At 48.3% G+C, this 21,216-nt stretch overlaps 1 protein-coding gene across 4 annotated transcripts in view; it reads right to left on the bottom strand.

Moving 5' to 3' along the window:
- TPCN1 (two pore segment channel 1) overlaps positions 1 to 21,216 on the bottom strand; it is a 61,979-nt gene that overhangs the window by 36,039 nt on the left and 4,724 nt on the right. The window contains exon 1 of one of the 4 annotated variants that reach the window (XM_007490005.3): positions 8,165 to 8,870. The exons of 2 other annotated variants lie outside the window; for them this stretch is intronic. In XM_007490005.3, coding sequence (XP_007490067.3) covers positions 8,165 to 8,273 — 109 coding nt within the window. In that variant the 5' untranslated portion in view covers positions 8,274 to 8,870. Of the gene's footprint in view, positions 1 to 7,848; positions 8,020 to 8,164; positions 8,871 to 21,216 lie in introns of those variants that run through there. One more of the 4 variants, XM_007490006.3, reaches the window with a different exon arrangement.

Raw genomic sequence — 21,216 nt, forward strand, 5'->3', positions numbered from 1 at the left:
CTTCTTGAACCTCTACAGTTCCAGGATTGGCGCTTCTGCTGGTGTGGGCCGTCCCTCCACTGGAGAAGTTCGCAGCCCCTCTAGGATTTGGAAGATAATCTCAGACCTGTGGTGGCCAAAAAATTCATCACCTTGTGGCCAACCTGGGCACAAGGCTCTCTGAATTTAGCTTGGCTGGCCTTCAGTGGCCAGAGCCCAGGCCTCCACCTGCAGCCGTGCCAGCTTGGCAGGACCTGCCCGATCCCATGCTCCACTGGCATCACTTTCAAGAAGCCAGGGTCACCTCTGCACCCAGAGAGGCACCAGGCTGGGATATTAGTGGAGGATGTGTCTGTTCCCCTCTGTTCACATGCCTCTGAATTTGTCTTTCTGATTGAACAGGGCAAATCTGGATGAAAATCCAGCCTCAGAAACCTCTTAGCTGTGTGAACTTGGACAAGTCACTTAACTTCCATTGTCTAACCCTTACAGATCTTCTTTCTGTCTTAGAAATAATGCATAATATTGATTCTGAGAGCTATAAAAAACCTAGATGAAAGAATAAAAAGTGGAAAAACATAATGTAGTGGTTAAAATATTGACTTGGGTATCACAAAAGACTTGGGTTCAAAGCCTGCTTCTGGTCCCTACTACTTTCCTTATCTTAGGCAAGTCACTTAATTTAGTGTTTTGTTTTGTTTTTTTTTTAACCCCTTTCCTTTTGTCTTAGTATCTTATAAGTTCCCAAGCAGAAGAGCAGTAAGGGCTAGGCAACTGGGTTTGTCACACAGCTAGGAAATGTCTAAGGCCAAATTTGAACCCAGGGCTTTCCAACTTTAGGCCTGGCCCTCTAGCCACTGTGCTACCAAGCTGCCCCCAGTTTTCTTGGTTTTTAAAACCCTTTATACCTGATTTCCCAACATTGACTCTTCAGTCCAGGGACAGTGGCTTCCTGGTCATCCCACGAACCAAACATCCCATCTCCTGGCTCTGGGCACTATTCTCTCTGGCTGTTGCCCATGCCTGGAATGCTCTTCCTCCTTATCTCTGCCGCTAGGCCTCCCAGGTTTCCTTTAAGTCCCAGTGAAAACTTCCCCTTCTACAAGAAGCCTTTCCTAACAGTCCTTCAGCACGGTGATGCTGTATTTCTGTATGTAAAGCCCTCTGTGTACTGGTGTGCCTAAGGCTCATCCTCTGTACCCTTCACACATCACTGCAGAAATAGAAATGGCAATGGAACAAAACTATCGAGTAAATAAATAACCTAAAAGGGGAAAGGCAAAAAAGGCAATGGGTCCTAGAGAGGGCACTGATGATTTTTTTTTTAAACCCTTACCTTCCGTCTTAGAATCCATACGTATATTGGTTCCAAGGCAGAAGAGTGGTAAGGGTTAGGCAATGGGGGGTAAGTGACTTGCTCAGGGTCACACAGCTGGGAAGTGTCTGAGGCCAGATTTGAACCCAGGATCTCCCATCTCTAGGCCTGGCTCTCAATCCACAGAGCCACCCAGCTGCCCTCAGCACTGATGATTTTTAAAAACATTTTTAACCCTGGGGTAGATGGGTAACTCAGTGGAAAGAGCCAGGCCTAGAGGAGGAAGGACCTGGATTCAAATATGACCCCAGATACTTCCTAGCTGTGTGACCCTGGGCAAGTCACTTAACCCCCACTGCCTAGCCCTTGCCACTCTTCTGCCTTGGAACCAATACATAGTACTGATTCTAAAACAGAAGGTAAGGGTTTTAAAAAAAAAAACACAAAAAACCAACAAAACATTCCACACTCACTTCAACAGCTGGTTTTGTACACTCAGCGCCCTGCCTGGAGAACTTCCTGATTCTGGCAGGGGTGCTGTCCATTAGCTTCCCCATCTGTCCATCAGGATCCCAGTGACCCTGCTTGGCAGACATTTCTGCCCCACAATCCTTTTCCAGCAGTATTTTCAGTGGTCCTTACCTTCAGAGGTTTATAAAAACACCAGAGAAGACAGGTAGGTAGCTAAGTGGATAGAGAGCCAGGCCTGAAGACAGAAGGGTCTGAGTTCAAGTCTGACCCCAGATACGGATCCTGGGCAAGTTACTTAACACCCATGGCCTAGCCCTTACAGCTCTTCTGCCTTGGAACTGATACACAATATTGATTCTAAGACAGAAGGTAAGGGTTAAACCCCCCAACAACAAACAGCCCTAAGAGGATGCTGCTTAAAATTCGAATCCCACTCTTAGCAGCTGTTTTTGCTTGGGATCATGCAAGTCTATGAGTTTGAAAATATGTTCTTGATTTTTATTTCCCCTCCTTTCTGGCACACGGTCTCCTGAACACTCCAAACAGCCTCCCCACGCAACTTCTGAAATGCCGAACAGAGCCCTGCTGGGTGAACAGGCCAGGCGGGCCTTCCACTTCCCTGGGTGGGGGCTGCTTTCAGGAGTGAGGAGGAAGCCGGGCCCCCTTCCTGATGGCCAGATGTTCCATCTCCTCTTCAGCTGGTTAGAGAATGGCTTTCTGGGTGTGTCCCCGGAGGCCCAAGACCATCACCCGAGGACACAAGAGACGGAGCCCTTTCCTGACCCACAGCCGGCCATCTTGCAGATGTGCCTCTGGGCAGGGGCTCCAGAGGGCTCGGTGGGACCCATGCCAGCCGCACACAGGTCCGTGCCTGCTTCTGAATTTAGACTCAAAGAATGCCCGTGACCGAGGGGGGCCTGGAGGCCATCTAAAAAGCAGCTGGCTCTGAGAAGCGGGGCTCCTAGCTCCCTCAGCATTCTATCGCAACACAAAGACCATTAGAAGAGGGAGATGGGGGCCAAGTGCAAACAAAGCCTTGTGGCCATCGCTAGGGAAATGGGCAGGGACGCCGCTCCTGAACCACTCTTCCCGGCGGCGGTGATGAATGAGCGCCGCCTCCCCACCCTCGCATCCAGCCCCTCCCGAGGAATAACAGCTGGCTGGACCGAGGGCGCACACTAGGGCCATGCGACACAGTGACTAACTGCCGCAGGGGCCCACGCCCGCCACTGCGCCCTCCATATCTTGGCTCCAACTCACTGGCCTACCAGCAATACCCATCACTGCCTGCTGCCCCGAGCTCTGCAGTCGGCCTTGACCGGGGAATGAACTGAAATGGCCCGGCAGGCACTTCACATATACGCTTGCTGAACGCTCAGTGGAGGGATCTGGAAAGACCTCCGGAGGTGGGGCATCTGCGCCGGGCACTGTTCTAAGAGAAGTTCGCGAACCACACCACCAAGAGCTTGTTTCCTAGGCGCCAGGGCTGACTGATACCAGTTTGGGGAAAACCTTTCTTGCTCTGAAACTCCATCTCTCTTACTTCATGGTTGGTTTTTGTTTGCTCTTTTTTAACTCTTACCTTCATCGTAGAATTGATACTAAGTACCACTTCCAAGCAGAAGAGCAGTAAGGGACAACCGGGGGGGTTAAGTGACTTGCCCAGGGTCACACAGCTGGAAAGTATCCAAAGCCACATTTGAACCCAGGACTTCCCTTCTCCAGGCCTGGCTCTCTATCCACACAGCCACCTTTAGTATTTAGCTGCTCCTTTAAAAATCAATTCTAATATATCTAAAACCAACAGCTAATATCATCTGCAATGGGGATAAACTAGATGCATTCCCAATAAGATCAGGAGTGAAACAAGGATGCCCATTATCACCTCTACTATTTGACATTGTACTAGAAACACTAGCAGTAGCAATTAGAGAAGATAAAGAAATTGAAGGCATCAGAATAGGCAAGGAGGAGACCAAGTTATCGCTCTTTGCAGATGACATGATGGTCTACTTAAAGAATCCTAGAGATTCAACCAAAAAGCTAATTGAAATAATCAACAACTTTAGCAAAGTTGCAGGATACAAAATAAACCCACATAAATCATCAGCTTTTCTATATATCTCCAACACAGCTCAGCAGCAAGAACTAGAAAGAGAAATCCCATTCAAAATCACCTTAGACAAAATAAAATACCTAGGAATCTATCTCCCAAGACAAACACAGGAACTATATGAACACAACTACAAAACACTCGCCACACAACTAAAACTAGACTTGAACAATTGGAAAAACATTAACTGCTCATGGATAGGACGAGCCAATATAATAAAAATGACCATCCTACCCAAACTTATTTATCTATTTAGTGCCATACCCATTGAACTACCAAAATACTTCTTCACTGATTTAGAAAAAACCATAACAAAGTTCATTTGGAAGAACAAAAGATCAAGGATATCCAGGGAAATAATGAAAAAAAAACACATATGATGGGGGCCTTGCAGTCCCAGACCTCAAACTATATTACAAAGCAGCAGTCATCAAAACAATTTGGTACTGGCTAAGAAACAGAAAGGAAGATCAGTGGAATAGACTGGGGGAAAACGACCTCAGCAAGACAGTATACGATAAACCCAAAGATCCCAGCTTTTGGGACAAAAATCCACTATTCGATAAAAACTGCTGGGAAAATTGGAAGACAGTGTGGGAGAGACTAGGAATAGATCAACACCTCACACCCTACACCAAGATAAATTCAAAATGGGTGAGTGACTTAAACATAAAGAAGGAAACCATAAGTAAATTGGGTAAACACAGAATAGTATACATGTCAGACCTTTGGGAGGGGAAAGGCTTTAAAACCAAGCAAGATATAGAAAGAATCACAAAATGTAAAATAAATAATTTTGACTACATCAAACTAAAAAGCTTTTGTACAAACAAAACCAATATAACTAAAATCAGAAGGGAAACAACAAATTGGGAAAAAATCTTCATAGAAACCTCTGACAAAGGTTTAATTACTCATATTTATAATGAGCTAAATCAATTGTACAAAAAATCAAGCCATTCTCCAATTGATAAATGGGCAAGGGAAATGGATAGGCAGTTCTCAGATAAAGAAATCAAAACTATTAACAAGCACATGAAGAAGTGTTCTACATCTCTTATAATCAGAGAGATGCAAATCAAAACAACTCTGAGGTATCACCTCACACCTAGCAGATTGGCTAACATAACAGCAAAGGAAAGTAATGAATGCTGGAGGGGATGTGGCAAAGTAGGGACATTAATTCATTGCTGGTGGAGTTGTGAACTGATCCAACCATTCTGGAGGGCAATTTGGAACTATGCCCAAAGGGCGACAAAAGAATATCTACCCTTTGACCCAGCCATAGCACTGCTGGGTCTGTACCCCAAAGAGATAATGGACACAAAGACTTGTACAAAAATATTCATAGCTGCGCTCTTTGTGGTGGCCCAAAACTGGAAAACGAGGGGATGCCCATCAATTGGGGAATGGCTGAACAAACTGTGGTATATGTTGGTGATGGAATACTATTGTGCTCAAAGGAATAATAAAGTGGAGAAGTTCCATGGAGACTGGAACAACCTCCAGGAAGTGATGCAGAGCGAGAGGAGCAGAACCAGGAGAACATTGTACACAGAGACTAATACACTGTGGTATAATCGAACGTAATGGACTTCTCCATTAGTGGCGGTGTAATGTCCCTGAACAACTTTCAGGGATCCAGGAGAAAAAAAAACACCATTCATAAGCAAAGGATAAACTATGGGAGTGGAAACACCGAGAAAAAGCAACTGCCTGAATACAGCGGTTGAGGGGACATGACAGAGGATAGACTCTAAATGAACACTCTAATGCAAATACTATCAACAAAGCAATGGGTTCAAATCAAGAAAACATCTAATGCCCAGTGGACTTACGCGTCGGCTATGGGGGGTGGGGGGGAGGAAAAGAAAATGATCTATGTCTTTAACGAATAATGCTTGGAAATGATCAAATAAAATATATTAAAAAAAAAAATAAAATAAAATAAAAATCAATTCTAAGATAGAAGAGCAGCAAGGGCTAGGCAACTAGGGTCAAATGACTTGTCCAGGGTCACACAGCTAGGAAGCGTCCAAGTCTACAGTGGGCAAAGTTATTTGGGACTAGGAAAATGAGTCACTTAGAGATCATCTCCAAAGGAGAACTTTCATCAAATGCACAGTACAAATGAAGTGGGGAAAATTCCCAAACCACTTTATTGGTTTTTATTTTGTCCTGACTTTTTAGCCCATTGCATTCTTGGGGGGAAAAAAGGGGCTTAGCTCATTCACTAGTCCAGAAAAGAGTCAGTCCTTTCACTCCCATCTATAACTGTCCTAGAAGAAAACTCACCTACACCAGCAGCTCCTGGAGGCACATTTTATCAACACGGGAGGGCGTCTTATCATCATCCCAAGGCCCTACTTTGGGAGCTCTTAGTCACAGAGGGAATGCTCACCCCTGCCTACCTCCTCCCTGCCTTTGCCTAGTTTGCAAGGAGGCCTGAACAGGCAGCAGGAAAGCCCCCCAACATTTTCAGTGCCCCAGTCTGAGGCATAGTGAGGCTCAAGGGCAGCCCCAAATTTGGGGCAGAAGACAATGGAACTGACGCTCAGAAAAAGGCTGGAGGGGAAGCCTCTTAGAGGGAGATATGAACAACTTGCACATATACATAAATAAGCCAAATCAGTCCGCGTATGAGGAAGGAAATGCAGAGAAAGGGCAGTGAGCACAATCACAGGGGAAATGGTCACTCAGAGACTACAGAAAGCACTCTCCACAGCCGCAGGGTGAGAGCAGGGAGAAACGGGCCACCCACAGAGGGACCAGAGCCACAACCTAGCCCATCTGGCCACTCACAAGGACCTCCTGCTAGTTCTGACAACAGAAGAGGAAGAGATTGGAGGGTGGGTGCCAACTAGAAGGGAGGGAGAAAAAGAGATGGGGATAGGAGGAAATGGGGAAAGGGGGGAGAGGGAGAGGGAGAGAGAAGACACAGAGACAGAAAGACATAGGGAGAGAGAGAGGGAGAGAAAGAGGGAGACAGACTGAGACAAACGGTGAGGGAGAGGGAGAGAGAGAGGGTGAGGGAGGGAGAGAGGGAGAGAGAGAGAGAGAGAGAGAGGGAGAGAAAGAGGGAGACAGACTGAGACAAATGGTGAGGGAGAGGGAGAGAGAGAGGGTGAGGGAGGGAGAGAGGGAGAGAGAGAGAGAGAGAGAGAGAGAGAGAGAGAGAGAGAGAGAGAGAGAGAGAGAGAGAGAGAGAGAGAGAGAGAGAGAGAGAAAGAGGGAGACAGACAGAGACAAACGGTGAGGGAGAGGGAGAGAGAGAGGGTGAGGGAGGGAGGGAGAGAGAGAGAGAGAGAGAGAGAGAGAGAGAGAGAGAGAGAGAGAGAGAGAGAGAATGAGAGAGAGGGGGAGAGGGAGAGAGAGAGAGAGGGGGTGGGAGAGAGAGAGAGAGGAGAGAGAGAATGAGAGAATATTTTTAGGGGAACAGCTCAAAGAGGAGGAAACCAGTCACCCCCACTATCATTACCATATCCCTACCAAGAATAATAGCACATACCCACCCAACCATCTGGCTCTATCAGTGTGAAAGGGAACACATTAAGGCCATATCACTGGCAGGCAAGGGGGCTGCCCTCATGGGGCATCTCAGATGAGCGAAAAGAATGAGAAGCAGCAGCTCGGATCTCTGTGCTCAGCACTACAGCTGGTGACTACAGCTGTGGGCTATGTAGTGGCCTAACCCCTCGTCCCAATAGCCCCCAATCCCAACCGGGTCCCCGGATCCCTGCCTCAAGCCTTCCAACCTTCCTTACTGCCCTGGAGATCTCAGGCTCTAGAGCTCCCTTAGCTGTACCTTTTTGTTCACATTTGCATGGCGGCAGCCTTGTGAACCCTCCCCAGGAAGATGCCCAAGTAATGCCTTGTAGGATCCCCCTTCCCAGACCCAAGGTGACAGACGCGGGCTTCCCAGACTATCTAGACCGGGCTGGGAGTCTCACTAGTAGTACAAAGGCCTCACAGAGCAAAGGAGACAAACGAGGGCCAGTTGAAATCCGTGGGATCTCGAATCTAAAGCTGGGCCCTCACAGGTCCTCGGTCCAGTTGCCTTATTTTCCAGACGAGAAGCCGAGGCCCATGGAGACTCTATGACTTGCCTGAGATCACCCAGGTGGGGAAGAACAGAACACGGCCTCCCTTTCCACTGGACTACGATTAATGATTAATGCAAGGCCTCCTGCCCCAGCCCTGGTTTCATAATGCCTCCGAGGGTGCTCCCCAACAACCAAATCCACCACCTGTGGGTCGCTTCAGCCTGCCTCCCGCATGAGGCATACCATCAGTGCCTGGCTCCATGAGATAGGAGGACCTCACCATGGGGCTTTCGGAAAGCTCGGCCTCCGCATTCTCCACCAGGCAGGTGGGGGGTGGCTGGCTCTTCTGCATTTCTGCCTTTGCTGCGAGGGCCCAAGCTGGAAACCGGAGAAGAGGCAAGGGAGAGGGAGGGAGGGCGAGAGGAAGAGGGGAGGGAGGAGAGCTGGGGAGCAGGAAAAGCTTGCAGCAGGGCTTCTGTCCCTCTGCTTGTTGGAGTTCTTCAAAAGGCCAAGGAAAGCCAACGGGGAGGATTCTTGGCAGCGAGGACGATCCTTTTTCAGGCCTTCAGGGAAAGCTCGACAGAGGGAAACATTTTGTTCCTGCTCTGCTCGTGCTTCTGTGTTGGACTGACAGCTCCTGCCCAGGCACCATTGCTTCAGGGTGCTCAGGCTCGGCTCAGGGATGTGTCTCCTGCGTCTGTCTAGTCTCTCTAGTGCTCCAAGCACCCTCTCGTCCTTCCTTTATCAGTCTCAGAGCTGGGAGTGACCTTCCAGATGAACGCCCAATACCACACCCTGACAGGTGGTCAGGTAGCCTTCCGTTGGCACATGACAGTGACAGAGAGCTCGCCACCTCGGAAGGCGTTCCAGCCCATTTCTGAACGGAGCAAAAGCATTAGAAAGTTCTCTGTACCTTGAGCCAAAACTCGGCTTCCCTGTAGTCATGGCAATCAGCCTAAATAAGAACATAAAAAGCCAGTCAGGGGTGGAGGGGCGGGTACAGAGGGAAGGATGCCACACGATGCCCAACTGGCAAGGCTTGCCATTTAAAAACCCCAACCCCCCACAAAGTATCAGAAAGGTTCACGGTACAAAGGGCAGGCACAAGGAAACTGGGATGACCTGTTTGCACAGATGGTAACGCTTCCTCCACGCTGATGTAACACGGCCCAGACGCTCCCTGCAAAACAGCTGGCCGCTTTGCATGCAGCCTCACAAACGAGCCTGCAGGGAATCCAAAGTTTCCGTTCGCTGGAGCGCAGCAGGCTATGTCCTAGTGGTGCCGAGTAAATAGAAACAGCTTCCATATGCCGGCCATAAAGCAAAGATGGGAAAGCGGAGAGCGAGCAGGCAGGCAGGCAGGCAGGCAGGCAGAAGGAAGCAACTTCCTTGCACTAAAAACCCTCTCCATTTTGAAAGTGGGGAAGCTGGGACCGGCCAGATTAATGGGAACTCGGGCATGAGAGCTGAGATCTGGGACGAACAGGGGCTGGGAGAGGCCCAACTGACTGGGACCGGGGGCCAAACCGAGGCTGGGGTTCTGCTCTCTGCCAGGCGTCAGGAAAGATGGGGACTGGAGATAGGAAGAAGGTAGAAAATTCGGCTCCAGACACACACAGACACATACTCTCCCCTCCTCTCCTTGCTCAGGCTATTTTCTTTTCCCAGAAGAGGCCTAGAGAAGATCCGCGGACACTGGGTCAATCCACTCTGTGGCTTTTGACAAGTCCCAATCCGCTGCGCCTCGGTTTCTTCATTTGTAATACAGGGCCACATTATAGCTATGCTTGCAGAACTTCATGGGGCCATCATACAGACAAATGAGAATATTTCCAGGGCACTTTGAGCCTTTTCGAAATGGGTCCCCACCAGAATGATAACAAGCAATCATCCCCATCATTTGCCAGTTGTCATGGAGAGCCCCACTCCATGGGAAAGTGTTGAAAAAGGAGATGAAAGAAATAATCCAGCAAGGTTGACTAGGTGTAGCAGCATGCCAAAACTGGGGTCCTATAGCTGGCTGTGCGTCCCAAGGTCCCCAGATTATGGTCTCTGAGACAATGGGAAGCAATTCTGCCAAAGGGAAGCGGGTTGAGCATTATTCTCTACCCAGCCCTTTACATTCTGGCAAATGAATGTGAGCTAGAAAGCCAACAGGCCCCATGTTAACATCACACATTAGAACAGATGTACATGAGGGCAGACCCTGTGGCAAATGTTAGGGGCTGCCGAAATGTGGAACAGCAGCAGGCCGAACTCCTGTGGGGCCCCTCCTCTGACTCAAATACCCAGCTTTCATGAGCAGCTTCCTCTGCCCCCTCTCTCCTCTCACCAAGAAGAAAGGGAAACAGAATGGGCTGAGCCTTCAATCCTAGGGTCACAGATGTAGGGTCTTGGGGATCGTTTAGCCCAAAGCCTCATCAAGCAGCTGGCCTGTTCTCTTCTAGGGAAAGGGCTCCCTGAAGTGGGTGGGGGCGTGCTGGGGAAATCAGAATCAGAAGGGCCTTCAAAGTCATCATTAATCTTTAAAGTTTGCCTCTACTATCCCATTCTCTCTGGTTTATAAAGCATGGGCCTAATGGCAGTGACTCTGCTACCAGCCCTGTGTGGGGGCTGACTATGGCAGGAAGGGGGTTCTGAAGCATCAAAGGCAAGTGACAGCAGAAAGGAGTTGGAGGGAGACAAACACTGGCCTCCCAGGAGCAAGGAGAACACCAAAAGATCAGAAAGAAAGGAGGGGGGGGGAAGTGCTTCCTTCTAAGACAGGGACGGAGGCCCTGCTCCCCCATCTAACTCTAGAGAAGACAGCTGAAAAGTTTCAAGCCAGTGTCTTGGAACCCAAGTTCTCCTTGGAATGGACCATCACTATTTTCCAGAACGAGCGAGGCAGCAGGAGAAATGAGAAACCAAGCCCTTAGCAAGATGGGGAGGGTTCACCTTCCACGAATTCAGGCCCCAAAACAGGTTGAAGGCCTCTGTCTCCTTTACAAAAGACTTTCTTTAACAGTGTAGCTTGGTGAAAAAGTCCTAGTCTGGAAGCTGGGGGCTCTTGGTTCGGTTTGGGACTCTAGGCTGAAGTGCTTTAAGTCTTTCTGAGCCTCAGTTTCCTCATTTGCAAAACCGGAATAATAATACCTAAACGCCTTGACTCCCAGGGCTCTCGTGAAGTTTGAATGAAATAATGTGCCTAGCAAACTCTAAAGCATTTTCTAAAGGTCAGTTAAACATTCCTAAACCCAAAGGGCTTCTTCCCCTACCGACTTCCCACCTGCAACCACCAATATAACTAGGATTGTCTTCGCCGCAGAGGAAAGGAACAGTGTCCTTTCCACCCCCCGACATGTCCATTTGGCAGATGCTAGGCACGGGACAGGGTCAAGGCACCGCAGACGTTGGCTAGTATGAGGCGGGAATTCTTGAGTGCTCTTATTAAACTACTCTACCAGACTCATCAGGTCATTCCCAGCTTCTTTATAAGTGGACTGATTATTGGAAGAAAAAGGCATTTAATAAAGAACCAAATCCCAAGAGCACGCAACACACCTGGGGCTCAAAACTTTAGATACACAGATACACACACATGCACGCACACACGCACATACTCATACACTTGCGGGCACTTGCAAACCCTTCTTTGTTTACCCAGTGAAGAGAACAGCACCTGTGCCAACATCTGTCTTCTACACCCTTGGAAACACTCAGAATGCTAATTAATTATAAGGTGCACTGGGATAAGGGCAAGAGAAGGGAGCAAAAAAAGGAGCTGACTTTTCCAATGTGCAACGAGCGCTTTGAGAAAACTATAGAAAACAAACCTGCCCTGTAGAGGTGGTCAATCCATGTAAACCATCTGTGTAAACAGCAAATGCATGCCCCCTCCCCCTCCTCCCAGACCCCCATTCCTCAGTCCTCTTTTACATAAAATGCTTTGCATGCAGTAGGTGCTCCATAGATGTCTATCAAAGTGGCGTGGATGGACACGCACGTGGACCTTGACAGTTCTGTGGTTTTTAGCATAAAATTGACAAGGGCCAAGCAGGATGGGAAAAACGGAATGGATCATGCAGTGAGAGATAAGACTTATCATTTAAAAAAATAGGAAGCCTGGGGCAGTAAGGCAGTACAGCAGATAGAGTCCCACTAGGGTTGGGAAGGCCTGGGTTCAAATCTGGCCTCAGACACTTTCTAACTATGTGACCCTGGGCAAGTCACTTTACTTCTTATTGCTCTTCTGTCTTAATACTAAGACAGAAAGGAAAGGGTTAAAAAAATAAAAGGAAGCCTGACCATGTGAGAAGGGGCTGTGTCAGTAAAAAGCCCTGGAGAGGCCCAGGGAGAAGAGGATGGGCTCCTGGATGACCACCCCAAGAGTGAAAGTCAGAGCCTCAGGCAGCTCCAACCAATCATGGCTTTGAAAGAGCTTCCTTTCAGTGATGGCAAAAAGGAAAAACCAAGGGCACAAAAGAAGGAGACAGGGACCCGTCTGGCGTGAGGGCATGCAGGGCTCGGGCCCATCAAGCAATGAGCAGATGGCCTCTGGGCTGCCCCAGCGTACCACGACCCCAAGGGCATAGTCCTGGGGAGGACCGAAGTGGCTTGAGGCTGCCCTGGGCAGGACAAGGCCCTGGCTCCGCCTCACGTCCTCCCTGGGCAACAGGCATTTCAAGTCCGATGACTCACCACCCGTTCCCTGACTTGGCATCTATGAAGGGCCTCGTGTGGCTGCGGAAAAGGTGTGTTCTATGTCCGTGGGAACCGTGTCATCGCCGAGCAGCACCCAGGGGCTCGGGACCCTACCCAACGCCCCTCCCAGAATCCTTCCTGTCCTCTTTTAGGCACCCTTACCTCTTGTCTTAGACTCCATACTTAGCACTGGCCTCAAAGCAGAGGCATGGATGGGGCCAAGGGACCTGCCCAGGCTCACCCAGCTGGGAAGGTCTGAGGCCACACTGGAACGTGAGACTTCCTCTCTCTGGGCCTGGCTCTCTGTGCACCGGGTTACCCAGTTGGCCCACTCCTCTGCGACTGTACTACTACACTATACTACCATTACTACGACTACCACTACTGATACCCCCACTCTTATTACTGCCCTTTAGAAGCATCAGACTGGTGAGAGGCGCGCACGCATCTAGCCTGACTGAAGAGAATCCAAATCCCCAAATCCAAATTCACTCACATAAAGGAGTGTGAGTTATAGTTTTTATTACACGAGGGTTTCTATTTTGCCAAAGGGCTCACAGACGGGTGCGGGTAGTTGGCTCAGTGGATGGTGAGCCGGGCCTAGAAACCAGGAGGTCCTGGGTTCAACTCTGACCTCAGATACTTCCTAGCTGGATCACCCGGGCAAGGCACGTAACCCCTATTGCCTTCTTTTCTCTTGGAACGGATACTTGTATCAGTTGAAATAGTTAACTCCATTGCCTTGACACATGTTAAGTCGCTGTATTCATAAACTCACGCCAGCACTCTCTGGGGACCCAGGACAGGCTCCTAAGGGATACCTTACCGGTGATGTGCGGATGGCTTCTGGGCACCTGAGAACATGGACTGGGCCGGGTAAAGAGCCGCTTCAGAGGATGAGGCGACAGTGCGGGGCAGCGTCAGGCCTGGGGGTGAGGGGGGCCCAGCCTAACCGGCTTCTGATCAGGGAGAGCCAGGCACACCCTACCTATAGGACAGTCACTTCACTTCTCGGGGACCGGCCTCCCAACTCTGAGATACAAATTGTGGCAAAGCCCCGTGATGATGAAATCATACATTCATTAAAAAAAAAGGAAAGAGATATTATGAACACAGCAGAGGGAACCCTCGCTAGCTCAACAGAAGCCCTGAGTGGAGCAGTGCGCAAGGTGGCTCAATGGATAGAGTCAGGCCAAGAGACAGGAAGTCCTGGGTTCAAATCTGAGCTGACTGCCTAGTTGTGCAACCCTGGACAAGTCACTTAACCCCAATTTCCTAGCCCGTAACCACTTTTCTACCTTGAAAATACCCATTCCAAGAAAAGTTAAAGGTTTTTTAAAAAGAGTAAGGAAGAGAGAGAGAAAGACATGGAGGGAGGAGAGAGTGAGGAAGATGGGGATGGGGACAGGAAGAAAGAGACAGACTGAGAGAAGATCTGAGGGCAGAAAGAGGATATCTTGGCAAAGGGATTAGAGTGAGTAACCCTGCATTTTGCCACTTTAAATTACAGCTGTTGTTTCTGGGAGGAGGTCAAAGGAGGTAGGAGGCAAGAGGGAAAGCCTCCAAAAGATGGAACAGAAGCAGAGCATTTAAAACCCATTACAATTTGGCCCCACCTGAATTTTCCAAGCTTTCTGCCAACTACTTCTCCTTGTACCCATTCTTTTTGGCCAAACTGGGCTACATGTTCTCCCCCAAATATGGCGTTCCATTGTCCACCCTTCACCTCCATCTATTAGAAAATTTTCAGGGCTCAAGGGCCATCCTCTCTGGGAACCTTTTTCTTATCATTCATTGTTCAATGGTTTAGTCATGCCTGATTCTTTTTCATGACCCCATTGGGGTTTTCTTGACAGAAATACTGGGGTGGCTTGACATTTCCTTCTCCAGCTCAATTTACAGATGAGGAGACTGAGGCAAACAGGGTACAGTGACCTGCCCTGGGTCACCCAGCTGGGAAGTGTCTGAGACCACATTTGAATCCAGGACCTCCTGTCTCGAGGCCCAGAGTTCTATCCTCTGAGTCATCCAGCTGCCCCCTCTTGTGTATTTCAGAAATGCCTCTGGGATGTCCTTTACTTCTGTATTAGTACTCACCAACGTGAAGAAAGACATTGCTGCCACTCTGATCCACTGTCACTGTGGGACAGATAATGGTCCCTTCTCTGGGTCCTATTTCCCACCATCAGAAAATAGGGAAAAAATCATGTTCCATCACCTCATAGGGATTATGAGGAAGAATCAATCGCCCACAGAAACCATTGCCCAAGGCTCACCGCCTGGAGCAGGATGACAGTCTCAGAAGCTGTCCAGTGGCTGGGGCAGTCTTGGGAGAAGGGCCTGACAAGAGGAAGCGTGGAGGCCGCTGCCTCTCACTGGAGCTCCCCGAGGACCTGCACTTCCAGGCCAAGAGAGGTCGCACGAGCCAGAAAGGGGAAGTTGGTTTCCTATATTGTTCCTCACTTTGGAATCTCTGCCAGGATGCTAAAGAAGGCCGGGGTCCTCTACCTTGGCTGAGATGGCTCTGGGTGAGGAAGAGTCCTCACGGTTAGCTCATCCCCACAACGGAATGGTCAGTCTCAGGCAATGGAGATGTCCATCACTGGAGGCCTGGGCCAATGCAGGAGTCCGCTTTAGTAGGGCACAGGGGATTGCTGGCCAGGAGGCTTGCTGAGCCCCTTCCAACTCCAAGATTCAGTGATTCCCAGGAACACAGCAAAGATCGGGGAGAAGAAGCTTTCCTGCAAAGAGGCCCTGAGTCCACAGGGTCCCCACAACACCCAATGGCAGGGCTGAGAGATTCTACATCTCTCTTCTTGGGTGCTTTCAGCCTCCTAATGCCACACGGGCAGAGCACATGCCGGCTCCCCTTAGGCAGGGAGGGGTCTCCACCTTCACAGGTCACTTCCCCTTGCAACAGGAGAGCCCCAATTGAAAGAGAACAGGCAACTGGGCCCAGCCTTGAGTCCAACCCTAGGGAGCACATCCTCCAAGCAGAAGCTGCCAGAGATGCACTGCTGAGACCCATCAAATCCTCTCCATCTCCCTTTACTGACTCGAAGGCGTAGACGCTGGCTGTTCTGGCTCATGAATCCCTCTCTGAGCAAATGTGAACTTAGACCCCCCTAAGGCAATGGGGAAACGGCGGCACTCCAACCACTGCACAGCTGCTGCCACCGCATTTGAGATGGGGCTGCTTCCCGCCTTCGGAAGGGAGAAATAGCATTTCGAGGTAGGGGGGCCGATGGCAACAGACAGGCTCCCACCATGAGACACCGAGGGCCAGGGAACGAGAGAGGCTCCGAGGCTCCGTGATGAGGCTTGGGCCCAGCATGCCTAGTGCTTGCTCATTTTAATCAGTGCGCTCCACCCTGGCAAGGCCCTAAAAGCCACGGGAGCACCAGTGACGGAGCCCACTGGCCACGCACCCTGGGAGGGGCAGAAATCGGATTGCAATTGGGGCTCCGGCGGCTAGGGCTGCTCTTGTTCCTGCCTTGGCCGCAGGCACCAGCTGGGGCCAAAGAAAAGAGGCATTTGATCGGCGTCTTGAGCCTGGGCCCAAAGCCCTGCTACTGCCCAGGGTCGTACAGGCGCTGGGGCCACTATCTCACGCCTGGGTATTGCCCCAAGGGGAAGTCACACAAGGCACACACTGAACCATCCCTGCCCTTCTGAGCACCGGAGAGGCGACGGGGCCTCTTAGTGCTGGGCACAGCTCTCTTGGCTATTTGGCCTGCATTCAAATCCTTACGTGCACCTGGATACAGACAGACCTTACCTTTCTAGACCTCCGTTTTCTCATCCATATAAAGGGAACAATGCGTCTATTAAGCTACCCAACGGGGTGCTGAGAGGAAAGCATTTCCAAAGTCGTCAAGCAATAGGGAAGTAGTTAACCAAGGGAGGAAGAATGATCCATCCCTGCCTTTACACTGACCCGGCCAGCCTTCCTGTCCTGTTCCCTGGACCTTAAAGGTCTTTGTTAACCTCCTTCCTTTTCTGATACTGGAAGGCCACTTGGCAATACAGGGGGCTGGTTGAAGACCAGAGGGAAAGTCATTTCCTGGCTCCTTCCCAAGTGCAGCAGCCTGGGATTATTGGACAGGCTGGTGGAGGCCACAGTGAGAGGCAGCCTGAAGCCCTGAAATGGCCCATGTTCTCTGCCCAAGGTTAGCCATGATTTCTCGTGGACAATGCTGAATTTCACACTAGAACACAGGACACAGAACCAGGCCCTGGCAAGAACTCATGGGGGAGGGCAGCTAGTTAGCAGAATGGATTCAGAGCCAGGCCTGAAGTCAGAAGGTCCTGGGTTCAAATCTAGCCTCAGATACTTCCTAGCTGTGTGACCCTGGACAAGTCACTTAACCTTGATTGCCTAACTCTTGCTGCTCCTCTGTCTTAGAATTGATACTAAGATAGAAACTAAGGGTTAAATAAAAAAGAACTCGATGGAGTTTTCACCGATTCACCAAGAGCTGGCCAGGAAGTCACCACTTGCCCACTTGAAGAATGGGTTCAAGACATCCCCAATCCAACAATTCAAAACAAAACAATGAGACTGCCCATGACGACTCCTAGGACAAAATCTACCTTCATCTTTAACATCTCTAAGGAGGCTATTTGTGCCTATCCTTGGTCCTAAAACATGTCATCCAGACACTTTCCCATCCATTCATTTACAGATTGGCTTCAGGCTTTTCTCTAACGCCTTCTCTGTGGGCGTCTTAGTAAATACTTGGTTCTCTTGAAGGCAGAGTGCCACATGTAATTAGTCACTAATAAATGGTCCTTGAAAGCCCTGATGCTGATGAGATATGGTATCAGGGAAAGATCAGTGGTCTTAGAATCAAGGGATGGATTCACCTAGGCTTACCAATTACAAGCTTGTGACCTTGGGCTTCACCCCTCACCTGTCAAATGGGGATAATCCTACGTGGGCTCCTGGGAGCAAAGTGCTTTGCGTGCCTTGTAGCATTATGGAAACCCAGGTTCTCAAGACCCTTTCTGTTTGCCTGGGAGTGAAATGCAAAGGGAGAGAAGGGACCTGACCAAGGACAGATGGAAAGCCCCTTGCTGACTGTTGGCCTCAAAGCCTTATTGGCTGTGGGACCAGGGCCGTGCAGGATGCCAGGCACCACCCGGAGCCTTTACCCACGCATGACTCAATGGCCTACTGTTTGATGCTGGCACCACCGCCTGGCTTCAAGGGCACCCTAGATTCCTGTACTTTATAAATACCTCTATGCAGCTCTGCATCCTCTATCATCCTGCCAGCGGCTGGCTGGGAGTATCTCATTAGCATTTTCCACATCCAGTCTTGTGGCCTGGGGATATTAGGGTCTTGAAGGAACTCCTTCCTTGCTCATTTCCCAGTTATACCAAAGCTTCCTGACTTGGGGTCCCCAGACAATTTGCCAAGGGGTCTGTGGGTAAATTTCAGGGAATCTGTGAACGTGGACAGGAAAAAACATTTTACATCTTTATTTTTATTAGCCTCTAATTGAAATCAAGCATCTCCTTCTATTTAAAAATGTTAATCTGGAAAGAGATTCCACAGTCTTCACTGGACAGGCTGCCAAAGGGGATGACAATACTTTTTTTTTAACCCTTACTTTCTGTCATAGAACAAATCTAAGAAGAAGCGCAAGGGTTAGACAAATGGGATTACATGACTTGATACAGCTAGGAAGTGTCTGAAATCAGATTTGAACCCAGGTCCTCCTGACTCAAGATCTGGAGCACTATTCATTGAGCTACCTATGTATCTCTAGATCATGACACTCTGACACACAAAAAGGATTAGTCCCTCTGTATCAGACAATAGGAGGCAGTGGGTTCTGCACAGGTTTCTGAGAATTGGCTGTCTGCCAGTCTTCATTCACAGGTGATAGGTAGGACACCCATGCCTCTTGGTACATGGCAGGATGACTACCATTGCTTCTTACCAAGTCCCAGGGCTACTGACTGCTTTCAAGTGTCCAAATTTGATCTAGGCTTGGTCTTTTCATCAGCTCCCTAGAAGATGCTACTGTTCTCAGGGCCGAAAGCCTCAGCAGACATTCTGCCAACTCTAATACCCCAAGACATCCAGATTGGTACTAACAATAGAAGACTCCTGGAAATAAAGCTGTTTGAAGAGAACTGAGGACAAATCTGGCCTCAGACACTGTCTAGCTGTGTAGCCCTGGCCAAGTCACCTAAACCTACTTGCCTAGACTCTGTCCTTCTGTCTTAGGGTTGTTTCTAAGAAGAGGACACTGAAATAAAGAGAGCTTTCCTTAAAATGATAAATAGCATCTATCCAAAACCTTCAATAAGCATTATCTGGAATGAGGATAAGCTAGAAGCCTTCCTGATAAAATCAGGAATCAGGGGAAGCAAGGATGCCCACTGTCATCACTATTATTCAATATTGCAATAAGGAAAAGAAACTGAAGGAATTCGAAAATGCAATCAGAAAAGAAAGTTATCACTTTGCAGATAAAAAGATGGTATACTTAGAGAATCCTAGAAAGTCAACCAAAAAAAAAAATAACTGACACAATCAACAACTTCAGCAAAGTTGTAAGATAAAAAAAAAATCCAAACTGCTGTAAGATACAAAATTTAAATGCACAAATAATATAACAACATCAAGACCAAATACATATGTTCTCGGGGACACAGCATAGATACTTAAACGAAAAGCTAATAGAATTAAAGGGATATATGGTAAAACATTAATTTGGGAGGACTTCAACACTGCCCTTTCAGACCTAGACAAATCTAACCAAAAACCAAGAACAAGAAAAAAGTTAAGGACTCAAATAAAAATGTTAATCTACAATACCTCTCTGGTGATTATTTTTAATGAGAAATATATATTTTTCAGCTCTGCATGGCACCTTTGCAAGTTATAAAACCTCAAATTTCATTTTTTGCACTGTAAATAAGGATAACACTACCCTCTAAAAATATCTCAAATCAGATTATATGGGCAAAAGTGTTTTGTAGCATATATAGTAGTAACTCTTTGATAAATTAGTTTTTTTAGTTTTAAGTTTTATAGCCCACAATTCATTTCAGTCCTGAAGGGTTACATTTCACCTTTCCAATAACATTATTCATCATCTAAAGCTGGTTTTGGAGGTAATTCAATCTCTGCCATCTAACCATCAATGTCAACCTGACCCCTGACTCAAATTACCAGAGGCCATTTCCCCCACACTCCCACATCTTCTTAAGTAATGCAGATCTTAGAGAGAAAGACCAGGAGTGGGAGAGTGAGAGTTCAGTATTTAATATTCCTAGATGGACCAAAAGGAACTGGATTAAGCAGTGGGGCTACTTCAAAGAAGGGGAGAGAAGGAACATGTACAGGAACAAGGGTGCCAAGCCCTAAGCAATATTCTCATTTCTAAGAGGCACTATTTTCCTTTCTGATCTTAACTAGAGACATCTCTGGGTGAGAAGAGTTGCCTCCATGCCCCAATGTCCTCTGTTTGGACAAGAAAACGTGATGCTAGGCTAGACTCTTTCTTTGTTTCTTTTAGTTTAATTTAGAAAAATGCAGAAAAATAATCTTCTATCTGGAGTGAAAACACCCAAGTTAAACCTGAACAGCTGGAGGAGGACTAGAAAATTCAGTTGCTAAGGTAATTCCAGATAGTCTGGTGGAAGAGAGGCCTGTGACAGAGGCTGGCACTAGAGAAAAGTGCCAGGCTGAAGAGTATGTGAAATTGAGAGCAGAGAGGGTCTCTCAGTCTTGAGAAGCCAAAGAGAGAAGTTGGGAAAAAGACTTTCTCCTGAGGGTTACCCATTTTTCCCGCTGGTGACTGGAAATCTTTCCCCCCAACACTTCCCAATTGAAGGGACTTCTGAAGAGAAACCTGAGCAGACTTTACCTCAGTTCCTATTGCCCAGGGGTGAGTCAACCTGACTTTCTCTCAGGGGGCTCAGGCTGTCAAGGTCTGAGTTCCCCCCAAACTTGAGGAAGGAGGAGAAAGGGTTTAAATAGAGACAGCAACCCCCTTTCCTTTTCCCATTCTTCCCCACCCATTATTTCCTTTTGTATTACCTGATTGAGTTAACATTAAAAGTTATCTGTTCCCCAAGCTGAGGGTGAGTGAACGGATCAAGGGGAGACCTTTTGGTCTCCAGTAGTGGAGGGGGGACAAGAGGGACAAGAGTGAATTGGGGAGAGCAGCTTTAGCTAAGGAGGGAAGGCAGAAGGGGGAAAATCTTCAAACCCCCTTTCCTCTCTCTGAGCCAACTCATCTGCTATCTCCCCTGAACCCTGCCTGCTTTGAGAAGGGGTTCTCTTTCCCCCTCTCCATACCAAAAGTCCAAGCTTCCCTCAGGGTACAAACTTCCCTCTTTTATCTTTTTTTTAATACAGGCCCAGGCAGGAAATGTCAGCTATTTTAAACCTCTCTTAGTCAGAGGCCTGTCTCAGTAGAGAGATGACCTGAGGACAAGGACCAGAAAGGTTTTTAAAGAGTCATATTCTGCCAGAAATACAATTAAAATTTTAAAAATTTAAAGCACACAAAATGGCCTTTAGAGCCATTTTGGGATAGCCTTGAGTCATGTCAAAACCCAACCCAAACCAAACAAATAAAAAAACCAAC

Source organism: Monodelphis domestica, chromosome 3, assembly GCF_027887165.1.
Source record: "Monodelphis domestica isolate mMonDom1 chromosome 3, mMonDom1.pri, whole genome shotgun sequence".
NCBI classification, from domain to species: Eukaryota; Metazoa; Chordata; class Mammalia; order Didelphimorphia; family Didelphidae; genus Monodelphis; species Monodelphis domestica.